Raw genomic sequence first — 21,678 nt, forward strand, 5'->3', positions numbered from 1 at the left:
TCAGAAAGAGGGGAAGGTGCAGAAGCTGCAGAGGGAGAACGATAAAATAAGACCCTCTTTGTAAGTTTAACACTCTGCTTTTGTGTCTCCCCAGCAGCATCGTTTTTCCTGCCAGCTCACCTGCTTTCCTGTTCCCTCTCCCTTATCAGTCCCTCCTCTGCACAAGGTGTTTTATTCCTTTGGTTTCCTCCCTCATCCAGTCAGCAGATCGCCCTCTAGTGACTGCCTGATTGCCATGATTTTTGGCAAAGTGCAGAGAATAGAAGGCAACGGAGGCTGTACAAAACAGGATGAGAGAGGCCAGCAGGAAACAATCTGTTAATACTTAGGCCCCATGCACACAGGGCATTTTTTTACAGCTGCTTTTACAAGCAGCAGACGTTTGAAAATGCCTCTCCATGTTATTCTATGTGTCCAAGCACATATGGGCTTTTAGAAGCTGTAAGTGGCATAGGCATTTTCAAGCTGAAAAAAAAAACCCAGGGCCAGCGCGTTCTGAAGACAACTGTTAACCTGCGCCAAGCGTTTTTTTTTTTTTTTTTTTTTTTAGATATTAAAATCAGTGGTTTCCTATGAGAGCCGTCTTAACGGACTTGACTTTCAGCCCATTAAGGTGAATCGAAGTCGCATCCAAGTTGGATCATCATGATCTGACTTGTAGCATGCGACTTGTGCTCTGAGATTCTTGAAGGAGAACCCCACGCCAAAATGAAAAAACAAAACGGCGTGGGGTCCACCCCTAAGATCCATACCAAGCCCTTTGAGTCTGGTTTGGTTATTGAAAGGAAACCCCATGCCAAAATGAAAAACAAAAACGGTGTGCCCCCCCCCTTTTGGTATGGTATGGATTTTGAGGGAAACCCCCATGCCAAAAAAAAAAGAAAAAAATGTGTAGGGTTCCCCCCCCCCCAAAAAAAAAATTCATACCAGACTCTTATCCGAGCATGCAGCCTGGCAGGTCAGAAAAGGGGGGGGGGGGGTAAGAGAGCACTGCCCCCTCCCCCGGACCATGCCAAGCCACACACCCTTAACATGTGGGGGTGGGTGCTTTGGGGCTTTCATAGGGAACAGCGACTTGACTTGTGCTCTGTAGAAAATAGAAGAGGCAGAGAAACTCTGCTAAACGCTAACACGGTTAAACGTGCATTAACGCCAATGCAAAAAGGTACTAAAAGTGCGTTGAGGATGTGCATGAGGACTTAACTACTTGCCACCCAAGCCAATTCCTACATGAAAAAAATCATAATTTCTCTATCGCTCATTGACAGACGTAGTCCTCGGTGATACAGCACCTTCGGGTTATGTTGCCTCCACAGGAGCAGGACTAGACAGGAAATTAAAATGCTCTGGCCACACCCTAGGGGCAGTCCCAGAGGGTATATCCTCTCTCTCTCTGCCTCAGCAAATCAGTTATTTTCTGTCTAGTTAGGAGTAAGGACCTAGATACCTTGCTGGGATCTTCGGTCCTGGCAAGATTTTTTTTTTTCTTAAAAAGATTTTTTAGACAGCTTTTTTCTCCAGTGTTCCTGTGAGATCTTCAAGCAAGAAAGCTGAACTGGGCGACGGGCTGGATGTTGAAATCCGGTGGTCACCCCAGTTCAGCCTACGAGCGCGTGCAGGCCATAGCTCCGCGCTGGGTCGGCCGCGACAAAGTCCCATTAAGGGACTGACCCCGCGAGTTAAACGTCTCGCTGAAACGCCAAAGACTATGAGTCACGGCGTCCGTATTGGTCGACAGCCCTCCCGCCCCGGTGGAGAGGGGTACTGTCAGGAGTTGGTGCCCGCCTGGTTCCGGTATGGTGAGTAGTATGTTCCCCCTTTTCCCCCTGACGGGTCTTGTGGTGAACGCGGGCCCCTCTCTGTATGGTAAGATAGAGTCCCCCTCTATCCTATAACATGGCACAGATCCCCCTACTTTGAGTGTGATTTTATGTGCAAAAAGCCAGGAGGCTTGGTTTGGGAGCTAACAATCTAATTGTATACATGTTTAAAAGATTGTAATCAGTGGCAGTCTGGGAATCTTACTGTGATAAGAATAAGGTACCTACCAGTCAGAAGCCACGGACATGTAGACTGCCTTCCTAGTCAAATCTCCAGCTATAGCAGGCCTTCCGAACGGCCATGAGGTCCGCCAGGGCCGGTACCGCCAACCACGCCAAAAATCCCCATGCAGAGATAGTGTTGTGTGCCCTGCAGCACACCGCTATTCGGTACAGGCCGCCGCCATTTTTTTTGCTGGATTGCACGAGCCGCCATTTTGGCGTAGCCTCGTGTCTCCAGCATGGGGGCGGCCATGTTTGAGGTGATCCAAACACCTCGTGGAGCTAGGGGAGGCGCCGGAAGGCGTGCAGAGGGGCGGAGCCGCCTCCTTTCTTCCTGGGCAGCCAGCCAAAAGACTTCCTGTTTGTCAAGACAGCGCTGTAACCTGTTGCATTTAAACTCTGAGCATCAAGTGGTGAGCCTGGGGGTCTATCTCTCTCTCTCTCGATCGATAGGGATCCCTAGCAGGTAACACTAAGGGGCTTTTGTGGCGCTGGGGGTCTGTGAAAAAAAAAAAAAAAAAGTTTTTTATTTTTGAATTATATTATCCGGGAAGTTACTGGAATAATCATGGACCCTGCCACACAAATTCCCTCACCTGTTTCCCTCGAGGGGGCCACGGGAGTGTAGAGGCATTTACAGCAATTTTGGAGTCTATGGTGGCTCGGGTGGAGGCGGCCTGTCAGGGACGAGGGTCAAGGAAGCGACCCCCGCCTACCCCTATATTATCTGACACCTCTGACTCAGATTCAGAGAGGGTCACTGCAGTTGCAGGTCCCTCTGCAAGGGCTGTTACCTCAGGTAAAGCTCCCTCAGACAGTGAGGAGGACGTTTCTTCTCCCGCTATAATTCAGGAAGAAGCATTGGTGGACGCACTAGTTGTGGCAGTGCAGGAAACCTTAAAACTTGAGGTTTTACCGGCAGAAGCAACTGATACAGAGATTCCTTTTGGTACTAACAAGCCCATCAAAACGGTGAAGGTTTTTCCTGTACCCAAGTGTTTTGGTAATAAGATTAAAGGAGAATGGGAGCATTCTAAACGTACCTTTACTATTTCCAAGCGTATTGCTAGACGCTATCCGTTTGAGGAATCCATCATTAAGAAATGGACGGTACCACCAGTGGTGGATCCACCTATTTCCAGGCTGAATAAAGCCACGGTTATCCCAGTGGAGGACACTTCGTCCTTTAAGGATCCGGTGGATCGAAAGATGGAAGCAGAGTCCCGCACCATCTTCTCTCTGATAGGGTCAGCATTTAGACCAGTAATTGTTATTGGTCTAGTTTCCCAGACACTTACGGAATGGGCGAGATTGGTACGCCAAGACCTTAGGGGAAAAGATATTCCCCAGGAAACATCTGATTTGATGGAACAGATTATACAAGGGCTACAGTTTATCTGTACGCAGCCTTGGACACTACTCCCCTATTAGGGCATGCATCTATGTCAGCGGTAATCCTCAGACGTGTGCTGTGGTTAAAATGCTGGTCAGCTGACCTAGGTTCCAAAAAGACCTTGACGAATCTCCCCTTTCAGGGGAATCGTCTATTTGGGGCCACCCTAGATGAAATCATTAAGGATGCCACTGGGGGCAAGAGCACTTTTTTGCCACAGGCTGCTAAAGCTAAGGGACCTCGCAACAAGCGAGGACCTTTCTTTACCGCCCATAAAGGGTTCGCACGCCCGGCTGGAACAAGCGGGAAAGGCAAGACTCCTCCAGGAGGGTTCAAGAAAGGCTGGTCGGACAAACAGAGGACCAACTCAGCCAAACCCGAAGCAAAGGAGTACACAGCCTGAAGGTGCGCCCCCACCCGGTTTGAGGGTGGGGGGACGTTTTCACCGGTATTCAGGACATTAGATCGAGCATCAACTACTACTACCGGTGCGATTCTTCCCTTCCAACATTTAAGTACTACAGGGAGCGGTAGTCACCGTTCCCTGAATAGATCTTTTCCTTTACCTTTTCCTAAGATTAGTCTCAATTCCCCACAGGAATCGGATCTGGTTGACCAGACAGGCCAAGGTGGGTGACTTCGGTCCCTGAGGTTCAACCAGAAAAGATCACCCTTCCTGATAGCAATCAGGTATCTGATAAATGTGTGGGAACAGAAAACGACCAGACTTTCTCGGATGGTCGGGGCCAGATAGCTCTAGGGACGCCTGGTTCAGATCCAGTCAGCACCAGTGGTCCTAGAAATTCTAGGCTGGCCTCGTCAAGCCGGCCTGGCCGACTTGGACAGGCTAGTCGCAGACGTTCCGTGGGAACTTCGTCTCAGGGAGTGTCTGTGGTCTCAAGGACCAATTTACCATCGTGCTTTACAGTCGCTGGTTTTAATGGCCTGGCCATTGAGACCCAAGTACTGAAGGACAGAGGTTTGTCAGCTTCGGTCATTCCTACCCTTATTAAAGCAAGGAAAGCGACTTCCAGCAAGGTCTATTATCACACATGGAAGACTTATATTGCGTGGTGCGAATCTTTAGGATTTCCTCCACGTACCTATTCGGTGACTCGAATATTGGCTTTTTTGCAACAAGGGGTTGAGCAGAAGCTAGCCTTGAGCACCATCAAGAGTCAAGTTTCAGCATTAGCAATCTTCTTTCAGAAAACTTTAGCTACCAAGTCCTTGGTGCGGAATTTCATCCAGGGGGTGCGGCACCTGGCTCCACCAGTCCGCGCGCCCTTACCGCCCTGGGATCTTAATTTAGTTTTGTCGGTTCTACAGAAACCTCCCTTTGAAAACATCAGGGAGATTCCCTTGTTTACTTTATCCCAGAAGGTGGCCTTCTTGGTGGCTATCACTTCTGCTCGCAGGGTGTCAGAACTGGCTGCATTATCATGCCAGTCCCCATACCTAGTGATTCATAGGGATAAGGTAGTACTTCATCCTAAGCCATCCTTTCTTCCTAAGGTGGTTTCAGATTTTCATCTGAATGAAGATATTGTACTACCTTCCTTGTGTCCTCAGCCCAAGCATCATCGGGAACATGCGTTGCATTCCTTGGATGTGGTTCGGGCAATCAGAGTATACCTGAAAGCTACGGAATCATTCCGTAAGACGGATTCACTTTTTGTGATCACGGATGGCCCCAGAAAGGGTTTGCCTGCATCTGCCGCGACCATTGCCAAATGGATTAGACAGACGGTGGTACAGGCTTATTCTATTAAGGGTCAGAGTCCTCCGTTCCCTGTTAGGGCGCACTCCACTCGAGCGCTCAGTACTTCCTGGGCCTTTCGCCATCAGGCGTCAGTGGTCCAGGTATGTAAGGCGGCCACCTGGTCGTCGGTACATACCTTTACAAAATTCTATAAAATTGATGTGACGGCATCGGCGGATGCCTCATTTGGCCGCAAGGTTTTGCAGGCCGCAATTTGAGGAGACCGGTGGTCTACCTCGAGAGTTTTTTTCTGTTTGAAAAATTTCTTTTTTGTTGAGTCTCATCATTAAGGATGAGCATTGTAAACTTCTAGTTGGCACCGGTTGGGCCTTCTAGATTGGGATTTGATTTCCATTTTCCCACCCCTCAGTTGTGATACTGCTCTGGGACGTCCCGAAGGTGCTGTATCACCGAGGACTACGTCTGTCAATGAGCGATAGAGAAAAATGGATTTTTGTAAAATCTTACCGTAAAATCCTTTTCTCTTAGCTCATTGACAGACGTAGTCCCCGCCCCTCTGTTTTGGAGTTGGGTTGGGTTAAAATCTCTAAAGCCTGCTTTTTGACATAACTGATTTGCTGAGGCAGAGAGAGAGAGGATATACCCTCTGGGACTGCCCCTAGGGTGTGGCCAGAGCATTTTAATTTCCTGTCTAGTCCTGCTCCTGTGAAGGCAACATAACCCGAAGGTGCTGTATCACCGAGGACTACGTCTGTCAATGAGCTAATAGAAAAGGATTTTACGGTAAGATTTTACAAAAATCCATTTTTCTCTTTCGTTCATTGACGGACACAGCTCCTGATCTTCTTAACCATTGCGTTATACTGCCCCCTACAGGAGTAGGACACTAGGTAGAAAAGAAGTCTAGCTACGCCTATGGGCAGTCCCAGGGGGTATACTCCCTCTCTCTCTGCTATAGGTACTCCATTTTTTTTCTGCCTAGTCAGAAGTAAGGACCTAGTTCCTTGCTGGGATCTCTGGTCCTGGCAATTTTTTCTTTTTAGATTAGATTAGAATTTTTTTCTCCTGGATTTATACCTGTGAGATCTACAATCAACTGCCGGACTGGGCAATGGGCTGGATAATATAGATCCAATGGTCACCCCAGTCTGGCCAGTGAGCGCACGCAGACCTCAGCTCCGCGCTAGGTCAGCCGCGACATAGCCCTACCGGATGGAGGCTGGCCTGCGAGTTAATTGACTCATGAGGTCGCATACGACCAGGTCTCGGCCGACATCGCAGCGTTACTCCTGGCCGACAGCCCCCCATTTCGATGGAGAGGAGGTCCTGTCTGGAGCGGTGCCCGCCTTGTTCCTGGTATGGTAAGTAACTGTCCCCCCTCTCCCCCTGTAGGGTTTTGGGGTAGGCGTGGGCCTCTCCATGGGACAGTCAGGCCCCTGGGTTCCCCTCCTTCCTGTTTGGCACCCCCCTCATCGACAAGCCCTCCAAAATGGAAAAGGGGTTCCCTTTCCCCTCCTATTTTGACAGAATTGTCAGTAAATAGTGGGGACGATAAAGCGTCCCCTTGGGGCCTTGCTAGGTGATACCGCTATGAGGAGTCCCTTCTTAAGAAGTGGATTGTTCCACTGGTGGTGGACCCTCCGATTTCCAGATTAAACAAGGCAACCATGATTCTGGTTAAGAGTCCCCGGCCTTTAAGGACCAGGCTGACAGGAAGGCGGAGGCTGTGGCCCGCAATATGTACACCCTGGCTGGTTCGACACTGAGGCCAATATTCATGATTGCCCTGGTGTCGCAGACTCTAACTGAATGGGCTAGGTTTTTGCACCATTACCTGGAGGGGGAGTAGCTCCCCCCTGAGCTGGCGGACGAGCTTGTCCAGGGGCTGCAGTTTATCTGCGATGTCTCTTTGGATGCGGCTCCCCTAGTGGCTCGGCTTTCTGTTTTGGCAGTGGTCCTTCGGCGTGTCTTTTGGCTCAAATGCTGGGCTGCGAACCAGACTTCTAAAAAGGCCTTGACTATCCCTTTCAAGGAGATCGCCTGTTTGGTGCTACAATGGATGACATCATTAAAGGTCTCACAGGGAGGAAGAGTACCTTTCTTCCGCAGGCTACTAAGGGCAAGGACCCTCGTCGTAGACGTGGGCCCTCCTTCTCCGCTCATAAGAAGTTTTTTCCTCCCTTAGGGTCGACTGACAAGGGATCGGAGCCCTTCGGGGCCTCCTCTGGAGGATCCAAGCGAACTTAGTCTGGCAAGTCAAGAGTGGGCTTCTCCAGACCCGCGGAAAATGCCCCTTCAGCATGAAGGTGCGTCCTCACCCGTATCTAGGGTGGGGGGACCTCTTCGCTGGTTCCCGGACCCGTGGACTCCGCTGGTATAAGTCAGGTGGGTCCACGAAGTCATTCGGGTCTGGCTTCAAGATCGAGTTTCGTTCTTACCCTCCGGTAAGGTTCTCCCTTCCAATGTGCGATTTGTCCCCGGTCCGCTTGCAGGCTCTTTTTGGGGCCGCGCAAGACCTTTTACTTTAAAGAGTGATGGTCCCGGTTCCGACTTCGGAACGTTTTTAGGGATTTTTACTCAAACCTGTTTACAGTTCCCAGGAAGGAAGGCAAGGTGCATCCAATTCTGGACCTCAAGGCACTGAAATGTTTTGTGCGGGTGCAGAAGTTCAGAATGGAGTCTATTCGCACGGTGATGGCTTCCCTGCATTAGAGGGATTTTTCTTGCCTCCATCGACATCAAGGAAGCTTACCTTCACATTCCAATATGTGTCGGTCTCCAGCGCTTCCTCCACTTTGCCGAGGGAGAGGAGCATTATCAGTTTGTGGCGTTACCCTTTGGTCTCGCTTCTGCTCCTCGGGTCTTCATGAAATTGTTGGCCCGGTGCTAGCATTGTTACGCCAATAGGGGATCACGGTACTTGGCTACTTGGATGACCTCCTTCTGCGAGCAGAGTCTCCTACTGCTTTGGTAGAAAACCTGAAGATCACCATACGAGCTTGAGGGTGTTTGGCTGGATTCTGAATTTTCTGAAGTCTGCTCTGAATCCATCCACAAAGCTGGACTTTCTGGGTCTGACTCTGGACTCAGCCTTAGCCAGAGTGCTCCTTCCTCTGGATAAACTCCAGAAACTGCAGGCTGTAATTCGTCTCCTGCTGTCCAGCAGATTGTAATCCCTCCTGACTTGATTGCGAGTGCTGGGCCTGATGGTATCTACCTTCGAGGTGGTTCAGTTTGCACAGTTCCATTCCAGGTCCCTGCAATGGAAATTCTGGCCAAATGGGACAAGAATCTGTAGTCTCTGGACAATCAGATTCAGCTGAGCCAGGGAACTAATAGTCCCTGATATGGTGGCTTTGTTCGGCGCTTCAGCTGGGCAAATCCTTCCTCCCCTGTATCAGACAGTGGTCGCATCACAGATGCCAGTCTGTCTGGCTGGGGAGGCAACCTCAACAAAATTTCTGCTCGGGGGGTCTGGACACTGGAAGAGTCCAGACTACCGATCAATGTCTTGGAACTCCGAGCGATCAGACTGCGCCTGGAACATTGGACAGATTGTCTTCAGGCGTTGGACCAAGGGGGAGTGGTCCCTTCATCCGGAGGTGTTTCATCAGTTGTGTCTCCGCTGGTACATCTCCAAGGTGATCTCCAGCTCAACAGAAAGGTGCAGAGGTTTGTGGCTCAGTCACGGGATCCTCTGGGGGACTCCACGAATGCGCTGGTGGCCCAGTGGGTTCGTATCGTCTGATTTAAACCTTCCCGCCTCTCAAGCTTCTGCCAAGACTTCTACGCAGGATCGAGGCAGAAGGGATTCCGGTTGTCTTAGTGGCCTCGGACTGGCCTCGCCGGGCTTGGTACGCCGATCTGGTGCGGCTGGTCGCCGACGTTCCTTGGAAGCTTCCTCTCTAAGGGAGGATCTGCTGTCCCAAGGACCAATCTTCCAACCTGCTTTACAGTCGCTGGCTTTAGGGGCTTGGCTGTTGAATGCCAGGCGCTGATGGATAGAGGTTTGTCTGAGTCGGTGATTCCAATGCTGTTAAAAGCTAGGAAATCTACTTCTAGGAAGATCTAGCATCGTACGTGGAAGACGTACATTGCGTTTTGTGTGAATCTCTTGGGGTTCATCCTCGCTCTTTTTTTTGGTGGCTTGAATCTTGACCCCCCTCTAATGGGGGGGTTGAGCAGAAACTGACTTGAGTACTATCAAGGGTCAGGTGTTGGCCTTAGCAGTCTTCTTTCAATGGCCATTGGCCATATACTCCTTGGTGCATACTTTTCTTCAGGGAGTTAGGCACTTGACCCCTCCAGTGCAGCCTCCTTTTAAGAATCTTCGGGAGATTCCCCCGCTTACGCTGTTCCAGAAGGTGGCCTTTTTGGTGGCTTTCACCTCTGCGCACAGGGTGCCGGAATTGGCAGCATTACCCTGTCGTTCACCTTACTTGGTGGTTCACAGTAATAAGGTGGTTCTTCGTCCCTGTCCGTTGTTCCTTCCTCAGGTTGTCTCTTGATTTTCATTTGAATGAAGACATTGTGTTGTCTTCCCTGTTTCCCAGGCCAAAACATCCAAAGGAAATTGCTTTGCATGCCTTGGATGTGGTCCGGGCGATTAATGTATACCGGGCAGCTTCAGAGTCTTTTAGGAAATCAGACTCAATATTTGTGCCTAAGGATGGGCCTCGGAAAGGGTTGTCCGCTTCCTCTGCGACCATTTCCAGATGGATCAGACAGGCAGTGATTCAGGCCTATTCCATCAAGGGTCAGGTTCCTCTTTTCCCTGTCAAGGCGCACTCTGCTCGGGCGCTCAGTGCCTCCTGGGCCTTCCGAGATCAGGAGTCAGTGACACAGGTTTGCAAGGCAGCCACCTGGTGGTCGGTGAACACTTTTTTACAAAGTTCACTAAAGTGGATGTGTTGGCATCTGCGGCTGCTTCCTTTGGCCGCAAGGTTTTGCAGGCTTCTGTTTAGAGGACCTGGTCCTCTTTGAGGGTGTATTGTTTTTTTTTTTTTCAAGTGAGCGCCAGTTGTTTTGGTTGAGCTTCTGTTTACCTGGTTGGCTATAGTTAGCCTTGGGATTTTCTTTTTCGCTTTTCCCACCCCTCATGTTTAACATTGCTTTGGGATGTCCCAATGGTTAAGAACATCAGGAGCTGTGTCCATCAATGAATGAAAGAGAATATGGGATTTTTGACTTACTGTAAAATCCATTTCTCTGATGTTCATTGACGGACACTGCACCCACCCCTCTGTGGAGTTGTAATTCTTCCGACACTGATTGTAACAAAACGGAGTACCTATAGCAGCGAGAGGGGTATACCCCCTGGGACTGCCCATAGGCGTAGCCAGACTTTTTTTCTGCCTAGTCTCCTACTCCTGTAGGGAGCAGTATAACCCAATGGTTAAGAAGATCAGGCGCAGGAGCTGTGTCCGTCAATGAACATCAGAGAAATGGATTTTAGGGTAAGTCAAAAATCCAATTTTTTGTCTGAATTCGCACCTGAATCGGACTAGAAAATTGCTCAGAACACCCAAACATTATATACGTATGTGTGTGTGTATATGTATGTATGTGTGTGTGTATATATATATATATATATATATATATATATATATATATGTATGTATGTATGTGTATATATATAATATATACATTTATTTTTTTTTAGCAGAGACCAAAGGGAATAAAATGGCAGCACTTTGTTGAATTGTAACGCAATAACCCAATTTGTGATAAAAATATAAAGGATGATGTTATGCTGAGTAAATGGATACCAAACATGTCACGCTTTAAAATTGCGCAAATGGAATGGCGCCAAATTACGGTACTTAAAAATTCTCATATGCGACACTTTCAAATTTTTTACAGGTTACCGGTTTAGAGGAGATCTAGCGCTAGAAATATTGCTCTCACTCTTAATGATTGCAGTGATACCTCATGTGTGTGGTTTGAATGCTGTTTACATATGCGGGCACGACCTACATATGCACTCAAACTGCGTGCAAGCAAGTTTTTACACTTTTCCTTTAACCCCTAGGCGCCAACCGCATGCAAATATGCAGCTTCTTGGCGGCTGTACCGCATATTAGCTGTGCGAGAGCACGTGCCCTGCGTGATCCTGCCACAGTGACCGGTGGCTCACGAAAAGCTCCCAATCACTTCTTATGATCAGGAGTTTTCCGATCATGTGACTGCCATGACAACCAATTATGGCGGTCAGAAAACCCCCACCCCACCTCCCAGAAGGTCAAACCCCTGAAAGGGTTGGCGGGAGCCGGTGCAAAGGGGTTCAATTTTAATTTTTTGTTCACTTTTTTATTATTACAAGGAATGTAAATATCCTTTGTTATAGGAATAGGGCAAGACAAGTCCTTTCAATAGAGAGATCTGGGGTCTATAAGTCCCCACATCTCTTCTCTATGCTGAAAAGTCAGAGATAAAGAAAAAAAAAAAATCAATCTCAGGCTTTTCAGTAAAAAAAAAAATAGCAGTGTTTACATCTGCCAGAGCCGTAAGTGACATCACTTCTGGCCTCTGCGGGTCCTAGAGATGGCTGGGGACCATCTGGTTCACGGCGAGCTATATGGTAAACCGCTGCCTGGATCCATTCCACGGCTTCCTGATCACACAGAAGAGCCTGGAGAAGCACCAGAAGGCGGCAGGAGGGCACAGCCGCCAAGATCTGCTTTTACGTCCACACAGGGGAAGTGGTTACATTTCTGACTAAATTTCCGCTTTAAGTAGTTATGGAGGCTAAGTATATATGCTTCTGAGAATGGCTGGTGCCTTACCTTCCTATGGCTGCAGTCAGAGTAGATGGGGTTGGATGTTTTTTAGAAGCCTGTGGACACCCATCTTTAAGATAAATTGCACCTATAGTGCAGTTATCTTTTTCATCCTCACCACCACCACTACTTTGTTTACATAATAGGTCATTCTTGCTTACAACCCCAACACACATGTGAATTCTGCTTTGAAGATTTTGGGCAGAGGCTGTGTGGTGTTAGGCAGGTTGCTCAGTGATTATCTTAGAGTGAGGTTGTAGGTATGTATGATCTGTTATGATTGTGCTAGGAGGTAGGGGAGAACAGGAAAGGGTAAGTGAATGTACATATCCGGCAAAGTTGATAATGCTTCCATCTTGGTTTTTTACAGATTATTTTGGCAAATCATTTTAACGAAGGAGGAGCAGCACAACTGCAGTTTGACATGTTCCGGAATCTCTTTCCTTTATTTTCACACTACTGCAAGAGGCCAGAGAATTACTTTAAGCAGTGAGTATCAAGCCATTCAAACAGTAACCACAGAATAAATACATTTCCCTCTTAAATTTGACAAAAAGCCTGTACATTAAGGCCCCTTGCAAATGGGCGTCATAGATTACTGATATTTACTCAGGAACTTGTTGACAGAAAGTCCCTGAGTGATAAAACTGTGTGTAAAGACCAGAGTAATATTGAGTATAGATGCGAAAAGGTAGGTAAGCGTAGAGACGAGTAAAATTCTTCTTCATTGCCAGTGTTGTACCCATTTATACTCCCGTAAACATGCTTATAGATGAGTAAACACGCGTATCTGAGTAATTCACTGCTTTCAAATGTACAATTTTCTTTCTCTTTCATTCATTGAGGGACACAGCTCTCCATTATTCAGAACCACAGGGTTATACTGCCCCTGACAGGAGTAGGACACTAGGCAGAAAAAAGACTTGGCTACGCCTATGGTCAGTCAGAGGTGGTATACATCCCCCTCTCTGCTATAGGCCTTCAGTTTTTTTTCTGCGTAGTCTGGAGTAAGGACCTAGTTCTCTGCCAGGATCTCTGATCCTGGCAATTTTTTTCTTTTTAAATGGCTATTTTTATTTTCTGTTTTTTTTTTCCTGTGAGATTTAGAATCCACTGCCAGACTGGGCACAACGGGCTGGATATCTACACTGAACAAAATTATAAAGGCAACACTTTTGTTTTTGCCCTATTTTTAATGAGCTGAACTTAAAGATCTAAGACTTTTTCTATGTACGCAAAAGGCCTATTTTTCTCAAATATTATTCTCAAATATGTCTAAATCTGTGTTAGTGAGCACTTCTCCTTTGCTGAGATAATCCATCCACCTCACGGGTGTGGCATATCAAAATGCTGATTAGACTGCATGATTATTGCACAGGTGTGCCTTAGGCTGGCCACAATAAAAGGCTACTCTAAAATGTACAGTTTTATCACAAATGGCACAATCCCACAGATGTCGCAAGTTTTTAGGGATGGCATGCTGACTGCAGGAATGTCCACCAGAGCTGTTGCCCGTGAACTGAATGTTCATTTCTCTACCCATGAGCCGTCTCCAAAGGCGTTTCAGAGAATTTGGCAGTACATCCAACCAGCCTCACAACCGCAGGCTATGTGTAACCACACCAGCCCAGGGCCTCCACATCCAGCATCTTCACCTCCAAGATCGTCTGAGACCAGCCACCCGGACAGCTGGGTACAGCGTAGCACGACCACGCAATTGTCCGTTAAAGTCACGCAGTGCCTAATCGCAAAATAGGCCCTGGTCTTTGAGCAGGAAAATCCTCCGGGGCTTAAGTGGTTAAACGCCTTGTGAGGTCACGTATGACCGAGTCTCAGCCTGAGTCGCAGCGTTCCTCCTGGCCGACAGCCCCCTATTTCCATAGTGAGGAGGTTCTGTCTGGAGTGGTGCCTGGTTCTTGGTATGGTGAGTAGCTGTCCCCCCCTTTCCCCCTGGATGGGGGACAGCTGGACCTGCGGGGTCCCCTCAGACCCCCCCTTTTTGTTTAGTGGTTCCTGTTGGTCATCTTGGTACCCCTCCCCCTTCCCCCTCTGGGGTAACGTAGTGGCTTGGAAAGTGGCAGGGGATGATGTGCTGCACTGTACCGGAGGGGTGCGCCACCGACGGATGGGCTTCAGGGCTGGGGAGGGGGGGGCGCACTGGATGCTAATGGTGGTTCTGTGCCCGGATCCCCCCTCTCCATGGTGGTTGGTGTCAGGGCTCCAGGGATCCCTCCTGGGTCCCTAGGAGCCTCGTGGCCTTTTTGCCGTAGCTGGTGCCATTTCTTTGTGTTTCTAATGGCCAGCGGTTATGTTTGTGTAGTTTGGTGGCCATGTTTGGTTGATCCGGCGTGCCTCTGGGTGTGGGAGCTCCTCCTTTTCCCCTGGTGTTGACTCCTGTGTTTTCCTTTCCCTTGACCCAGTGGTACTACCGGCGCAAAGGGGGTGTCCCATAGTGGTGCTAGACATTTTTTTTGTGGTGGGTCCCCCTTTTTACTTATGGTGTCTTAGGAGCATGTTTCCCCACCTAAACCCCTCTTGCTGGCTGCAGGTGCCAACCACCCATTGATGCACTGACGGTGGTCCTTGAGTCCTTTGTTTCCTGGGTGGAGGTGGCCTTTGGGCGGCGGGCTAGCAAAAAGCATCAGTATTGAATCATAGTGACTGAATCAAATACAGAAACTCAGAGTAAATACAGTTGTGCTCATAAGTTTACATACCTGGCAGAATTTATGATTTCTTGGCCATTTTTCAGAGAATATGAATGATAACACAAAAACTTTTCTTTCACTCATGGTTAGTGTTTGGCTGAAGCCATTTATTATCAATCAACTGTATTTACTCTTTTTAAATCATAATGACAACAGAAACTACCCAAATGGCCCTGATCAAAAGTGTACATACCCCAGTTCCTAATACCGTGTATTGCCCCCTTTAACATCAATGACAACTTGAAGTCTGTTGTGGTATTTGTGGATGAGACTCTTTATCTTCTCAGATGGTAAAGCTGCTCATTCTTCCTGGCAAAAAGCCTCCAGTTCCTGAAATTCTTGGGCTGTCTTGCATGAACTGCGTGTTTGAGATCTCCCCAGAATGGCTCAATGATATTGAGTTCAGGAGACTGAGATGGCCACTCCAGAACCTTCACTTTATTCTGCTGTGGCCAATGAGAGGTCAACTTGGCCTTGTGTTTCGGATCATTGTCATGTTGGAATGTCCAAGTACGTCCCATGCGCAGCTTCTGGGCTAATGAATGCAAATTTTCCTCCAGTATTTTTTTGATAACATACTGCATTCATCTTGTCTTATCACTCCAAATGACTTTGTGCCAGAAGGTTTGGGGCTTGTCACTGTGCTGTTTAGCGTATTGTAAGCGGGATACTTTGTGGCATTTGTGAAGCGATAGCTTTCTTCTGGTGACTCGACCGTGCAGCCCATCTTTCTTTAAGTGCCTCCTTATTGTGCATCTTGAAACAGCCACACCACAGGTTTTCAGAGAGTCCTGTATTTCACCTGAAGTTATTTGTGGTGTTTTCTTTGCATCCCAAACAATTTTACTGGCAGTTGTGTCTGAAATTTCAGTTTGTCTACCTGACCGTTGTTTGGTTTCAACAGAGCCCCTCATTTTCCACTTCTGGATTCGAGTTTGAACACTGCTGATTGGCATTCTCAATTCCTTGGATATCTTTTTATATCTCTTTCCTATTTTATACAGTTCAACTACCTTTTCCCGCAGATCCTTTGACAGTTCTTTTGCTTTCCCCATGACTCAGAATCCAGAAACATCAGTGCAGTACTGGATGAAAGATGCAAAGGTCTGTAAGGAGTCCAGAAATTCATTGACCTTTTATACACACACACTAGTTACAAGCAAACAGATCACAGATTAGCATGGTTACCTTTTAATAGCCATTCAAACCCCTTTGTGTCAACTTGTGTGCATGTTATCAGGCCAAAATCACCAGGGTATGTAAACTTTTGATCAGCGTAATTTGGGTCGTTTCTGTTGTCCTTATGATTTAAAAAGAGTAAAACACAGTTGATTGATAATAAATGGCTTCAGCCAAAAACTAACCAGGAGTGAAAGAAAACCTTTTGTGTTGTCATTCATAGTCTCTGAAAAATGGTCAAGAAATCATAAATTCTGCCGACGTATGTAAACTTATGAGCACAACTGTAAAATTACAATGTGTCAGTTTGAAACGTGACTATCAACACCCCACTGAAGATGTTTTTTTTTAAGATGCAATGCATCTGGAGGCAGGAGCTGACATTTTTATTTTACCCACAACCATCACCGATCTGACGGCTGTGAGCCAGTGGATTGATATCACGAGCCTAATACAGTTGGCTCGGCTTAGTGTTGTACTATGTGAGTGAGTTTTTTTTTTTAGATCTGTGTCCAGATAAACATTTTTACAGAGAGCACTAGATATTTTGTTTTTGTTCCCTATGGTCAACTGTTATATATGAGGATCAGTGCTTTAAGTGGCCCAAAAGAGGTGCCGGTACTCTATTATAGCCTATAAATTTTGTTGCCCCCCCACCCCACATCAGGGTCCCCACAGAGCACCCCCCCTGGCCTGGGCTGGGACTCTGGAGCAGGGGGACTCACTGGTGGTGACTGGTCTGGCTCTGGAGTGGGAAATATTCTTGGGGGGGCAATTGAGGGCGCAGATGTCCAAAATGAGCGTACTGGTACGCTAAGGCGCACGGAGAGGTGGCGGTATGCTCAAGAGCCTTATTTGGAAGTGGCGGTACTGAGTACCAGTGCATACCGGCCCACTTAAAGCACCGATGAGGATACATTGGGATCTTGACACATCTAGAGACATGGTGGATTAGTTTCGAGCATGTTAGTTAATCACTTTTCACAAAGGTGGCAGGATTACTCGTTCAGTTTGTGGACTGATTGAATATCACTGGAGGACTCTGATTCCTTCCATTTGGTTTGTTTTGTTCATAGTCACGTTTCAAACTGACACATTGTAATTTTATTTACTCTTAGTTTGTGTATGTGATTCAGTCACTATGTATCAATATTGATTCACACTTTAGAAATATTTACATGTGTAACAATCTTTGGATATACACAGATGAGATGAGATTGCGCTGTATTTATATTATATTTATATCTATTAGAGTGTAGTGAAAACACTTATTGAATATGGGCAGCAATCTGGGTTTTTTTACTTTATTTTTTCACAGGATATTTTATTTTAATTTCATTTTTTTTTTCACAGTATAATTTGTTTGCACTTGGAACACAATATTGCGCTGATTAAGATATATTATATTATTGGTTCCAGCAAAAAGCTTCCCCTGCCTCATCTTTCACATTCTGAATCTGATTCGGCCTCTGCGGATGTGGCCCACCCTGCAGGGTTGGTAGCCACGCTCCCTGATTTATCAGATAGTGAGGATGATTCCTCCACACCTGTAGCTGTGCACGAGAAGGCGCTAGTTGACACACTGATTACATCTGTGCGGGAAACTTTAACCACTTAAGCCCCTGAAGATTTTACCCCCTTTCTGACCAGGCCCTATTTTGCGATTCGGCACTGCGTGACTTTAACGGACAATTGCGCGGTCGTGCGACGCTGTACCCAAATGAAATTGACGTCCTTTTTCTTCCACAAATTTGATCACCTGTGCCTTTTTTTTTTTTTATCATACGCTATAAAGAAAAAAGAGCGACAATTTTGCAAAAATAACAATATTTGTCACATGAATTTTTTATATGAAATTTCCCAAAAAAATGTAAAAATCTAAATTTTTTAACATTTTAGGCCAATTTGTTTTCTGCTACATATGTTTGGTAAAAAAAATCGCAATAAGCGTATTTTGATTGGTTTGCACAAAAGTTATTGCGTTTACTAACTAAGGGAAAGATTTTTGTCATTTTTATTGTTTTTTTTTTTTTTTTTTTTTTTTTTAACGAGTAATGGCGGCGATCTGTGATTTTTTTTTTTTTTTTTTTTTTGCGGAACTGCGACATTGCGGTGGACAGATCGGACCCCTGACTGACATTTTTGACACTTTTGGGGGTACCAGACATTACTACAGTAATCCGTGCTATACATATGTACTGTTACTATAAAAATGACACTGGCAGGGAAGTGGTTAACTTTATTGGAGAAGGAGGGGTCAAGTGTGTCTCTAGGGGCGTGCTTCTAACTGTCAAGGGGCGTGGCTGTTTGTGTAACTACAGAGATATACGATCCTACATTGCAGGACCGTATGATCTCTGCACTTACACAGGGGAGAATGACAGGCGGCTTTGTTTACATTAGCCGCCTGCCTGTTTCCCCTCTGTAACGGACAATCGCGAGTGACCGGTGGACATCGGACATGGAGCGTCCAAAACGCCCCTTTACAGTTCCTAAACGCTTTGCTGTAAGGTACCCCTTTGAGGAGTCACTCCTGAACAAGGCAGCCATGATTCCGGTAGAGGAATCTCCAGCTTTTAAATATCTGGCTGACAGGAAGGTGGAGTCTCTGGCCTGAAATATGTTCACTTTTGCTGGCTCTGCACTTAGACCAGTCCTGGCCATTGCCCTGGTGTTGCAAACACAAACTAAATGGGCTAAATGTTTGCGCCGTGACCTAGAGCAGTGTTTTACAACCTTTTGTCAGTCAAGGCACCCATTAAAGTTATAGACAATCTCAAGGCACCCTTTAAAGTTATAGACAATCTCAAGGCACCCTTTAAAGTTAGACAATCTCAAGACACCCTTTAAAATGATGGATAATCTCGAGGCACCCTATTCTAAAATGTAAAAAACTATTCTAATAGTTTTACATGATGCAGCAACATCAATACAAGTAGGACACCCAATGTTAGAGGTGATTTATTCTTCCAAAGCAAATACACTTTTGCACACTTGTACTGACTAGTATTCCAGTGTTTCTCTTCTCCCTCAATTTCTCTCCATCAGTAGGCTAATGTGACCCCAGTGCTGAGGGAGAAAGGCAGAGAAGGGTCAAACAAGGATGCTGTGGAGGCGACTGACATCCTCCTTATCAACTAATGACATAATTGGTTGTTAGGATGCCAGTGTCTAGAAAGTCGTAATGGTGCCCAAGGAAACTTGTGGCTTTGTGTAACTAAAAGGCAGGCTTCATTCACCAGATGGTTTCTATATATGTCATTTTTGATCAATTCTAAGGCATTTTGCCAAGGCACCCCTGAAGAAGCCTCAAGGCACACCAGGGTGCCTGGGCACCCTGGTTGAAAAAGGCTGACCTAGAGGGTGAGCCGATTCATCTGCCCTTGCTGAGTTGGCGGACCAGTTAGTCCAGGAGCTGCAGTTTGTCTGCAATGCCTCTTTGGATGCGGCTCCCCTGATTTTTAAGCTATCTGTTTCGGCAGTGGTGCTTAGGCGTGCATTGTGGCTTAAGTGTTGATCTGCGGATCAGACTTCTAAAAAAAGCTCTGACAGATTTACCCTTTCAAGGCATTTATCTGTTTGGGGCTACCCTGGATGACATCATTAAGAGTCTCACAGGGGAAAGAGTACCTTTCTTCCACAGTCTGGGAAGGGGAAAGAACCTCGTCGCAGACATGGCCCGTCTTTCTTGGCCCACAAAAAGTTTTTTCATCCCTCAGGGTCCACTGACAAGGGTTCAAAACCTTTTAAGTCCTACTCCGGAGTTTCCAAGTGGCCCTGGTCTGGCAGCGGGATTCTTCAGACCTGCAGACAAGGCTCCTTTAGCATGAAGATATGCCCTCACCCGTACCTGGGGTGGGGAGACGTCTTCGCTGGTTTCGGTGCCCGTGGACCTCCTTGGAAAAAGACAAATGGGTCCACAAAGTGATACTGTCTGGTTACAAGATAGAGTTTAGTTCTTGCCCTCCAGAAATATTCTTCTCTTCCCATGTGCGTCTGTCCCCAGACAAATTGCAAGCTCTCTTTGGAGTGCGATTATCCCGATTCCCGTATCGAAACGGTTTCAGGGTTTTTATTCAAACCTGTTTACGGCCCCAAAGAAGTAGGGCGAAGTACGTCCGATTTGGATCTCAAGGCCCTAGGTACAGAAGTTTAGAATGGAGGTAATTCGCACAGTGGTGGCATCTGTTCCTCAGGGGGACTTTCTTGCTTCTATCAACAACCAGGATGCTTAACCAGAACATTCCAATATGTGGCTGACACCAGCGCCCCCTCCGTTTTGCTGTGGGAGAGGAGTATTATCAGTTCGTGGTGTTACCCTTTGGTGTCGCCTCTGTTCCTTGGGTCTTCACAAAAGTGTTGGCGCCGGTTCTGGCATTGCTACGTCAGCGGGGGATTGCGGTACTGGGCTTGCTGGATGACCTGCTCTTGCGAGCGGAGTCCTCTGCTGCCCTGATGGACAACATAGAGATCACTATACAGACCCTGAAAGAGTTTGGTTTGCTTCTACTGGAAGTTGCTCTGATTCCATCCAGAAAATTGGATTATCAGGGTCTGATTCTGAATTCCGCTCTAGCCAGAATGTTCCTTCCTCTGGACAAATTCCAGAAGTTGCATGCTACGATTCGGCTACTGCTGTCCAGCAGGTGGTCCTCCCTCCGGACTTGCATGCAGGTGCTGGGCCTGAAGGTATCTACCTTAGAGGCAGTTCCATTTGCACAAATCCAGATGTAGCACTGCCACCGTAGGGCTTGCTGTATTATGACTTATCGGGTCTCCTCTGATTACCTGCAGACAGTCACTTAGGGACAGTTCACACACCCATCCTTACTTGTAGTTGCTCGTTAATCAATAAACCGTACAGGGGTTTTGGTTTTTGGTATTAATTGTGGAACTTGGATAGGAGAAGGGACTAGTGATATACTCCAACTTGAACTATTTAAATTTGATAAGGACAACTCTCACTTGGCCTCACCAGGTTACTTGTTGAAGCAGTCACACTGCTTTAACCATACTGCCACTTGTATGGAAGGGGTTAAGTCTTCTTGCTCTCTCCAGCACTTGATGCAACTAAATTATCTTCAGGACACTCTTTAGCATCCCCTTGACTGACACCCGTCCACTGACTCTTCTGGCTGAAGGGATGGCCCTCTTAGGACAGGCCCCATGACACAGATCTGTACTCACTATATGCAGAATCAGATCCTTTCCCTCTTCTAATCAGCTCTGCAGGATCTCATGGCAAGGCCGCATGGCAACTTCCACAGAGGACCCCGCTTTCCAGTCGAAAGGACATGAGCACATATGCCATTGGCATTTATACAGTATCCCAGCATGCACCTAGGCACTTTCCTCTGCCAATCACCAGGGCTGTACTAAATGCCTGTTTACTCATTTGTCAGGTCTCCTCCTACTGTCCAAGATGTCTCCCTATTGGACCAGTGTGAAACACTTCAGACAAACTGAGCTGCACCTCAACACCATGAGCAGACCTCACTAGCAGATCCTGTTCTCTGGTAGGCACTAAAACAATATAGATTTACCTGGCAATCTTTCTGGTAAGTAGAAAAGATCCAAAACTATACTCTCTCTAGCACCTACCTAGGAGGGTGCTACACATTATGGGGTCCCTTCAAAGGAAGATCCTGGTAAAATGGGACAAGTGTCCGAGGTCTCTGGACAATCAAATTTGGCTGAGCTGGGAAACTAGGGGGTCCCTGGTCTGGTGGATTTGCTCTCCTGCTCTTCGGCAAGGCAAATTCTCCCCCCCCCCCTGCATTGGAGAGTGGTCACCACAGATGCCAGTGTGTCCGGGTGTCCTGAAACTGAGCTCCGCTCAGGGTTTTTGGACGCT

General features: G+C 47.1%; 1 protein-coding gene across 1 annotated transcript in view; it reads left to right on the plus strand.

The window, feature by feature from the left end:
* RINT1 (RAD50 interactor 1) overlaps nt 1–21,678 on the plus strand; it is an 80,083-nt gene that overhangs the window by 46,758 nt on the left and 11,647 nt on the right. Inside the window, exon 13 of the mRNA XM_082252754.1 lies at nt 12,308–12,426. Coding sequence (XP_082108880.1) covers nt 12,308–12,426 — 119 coding nt within the window. The remainder of the gene's footprint in view (nt 1–12,307; nt 12,427–21,678) is intronic.

This window comes from Pelophylax lessonae (genome assembly GCF_965119305.1).
Source record: "Pelophylax lessonae genome assembly, chromosome: 4".
Classification (NCBI taxonomy): Eukaryota; Metazoa; Chordata; class Amphibia; order Anura; family Ranidae; genus Pelophylax; species Pelophylax lessonae.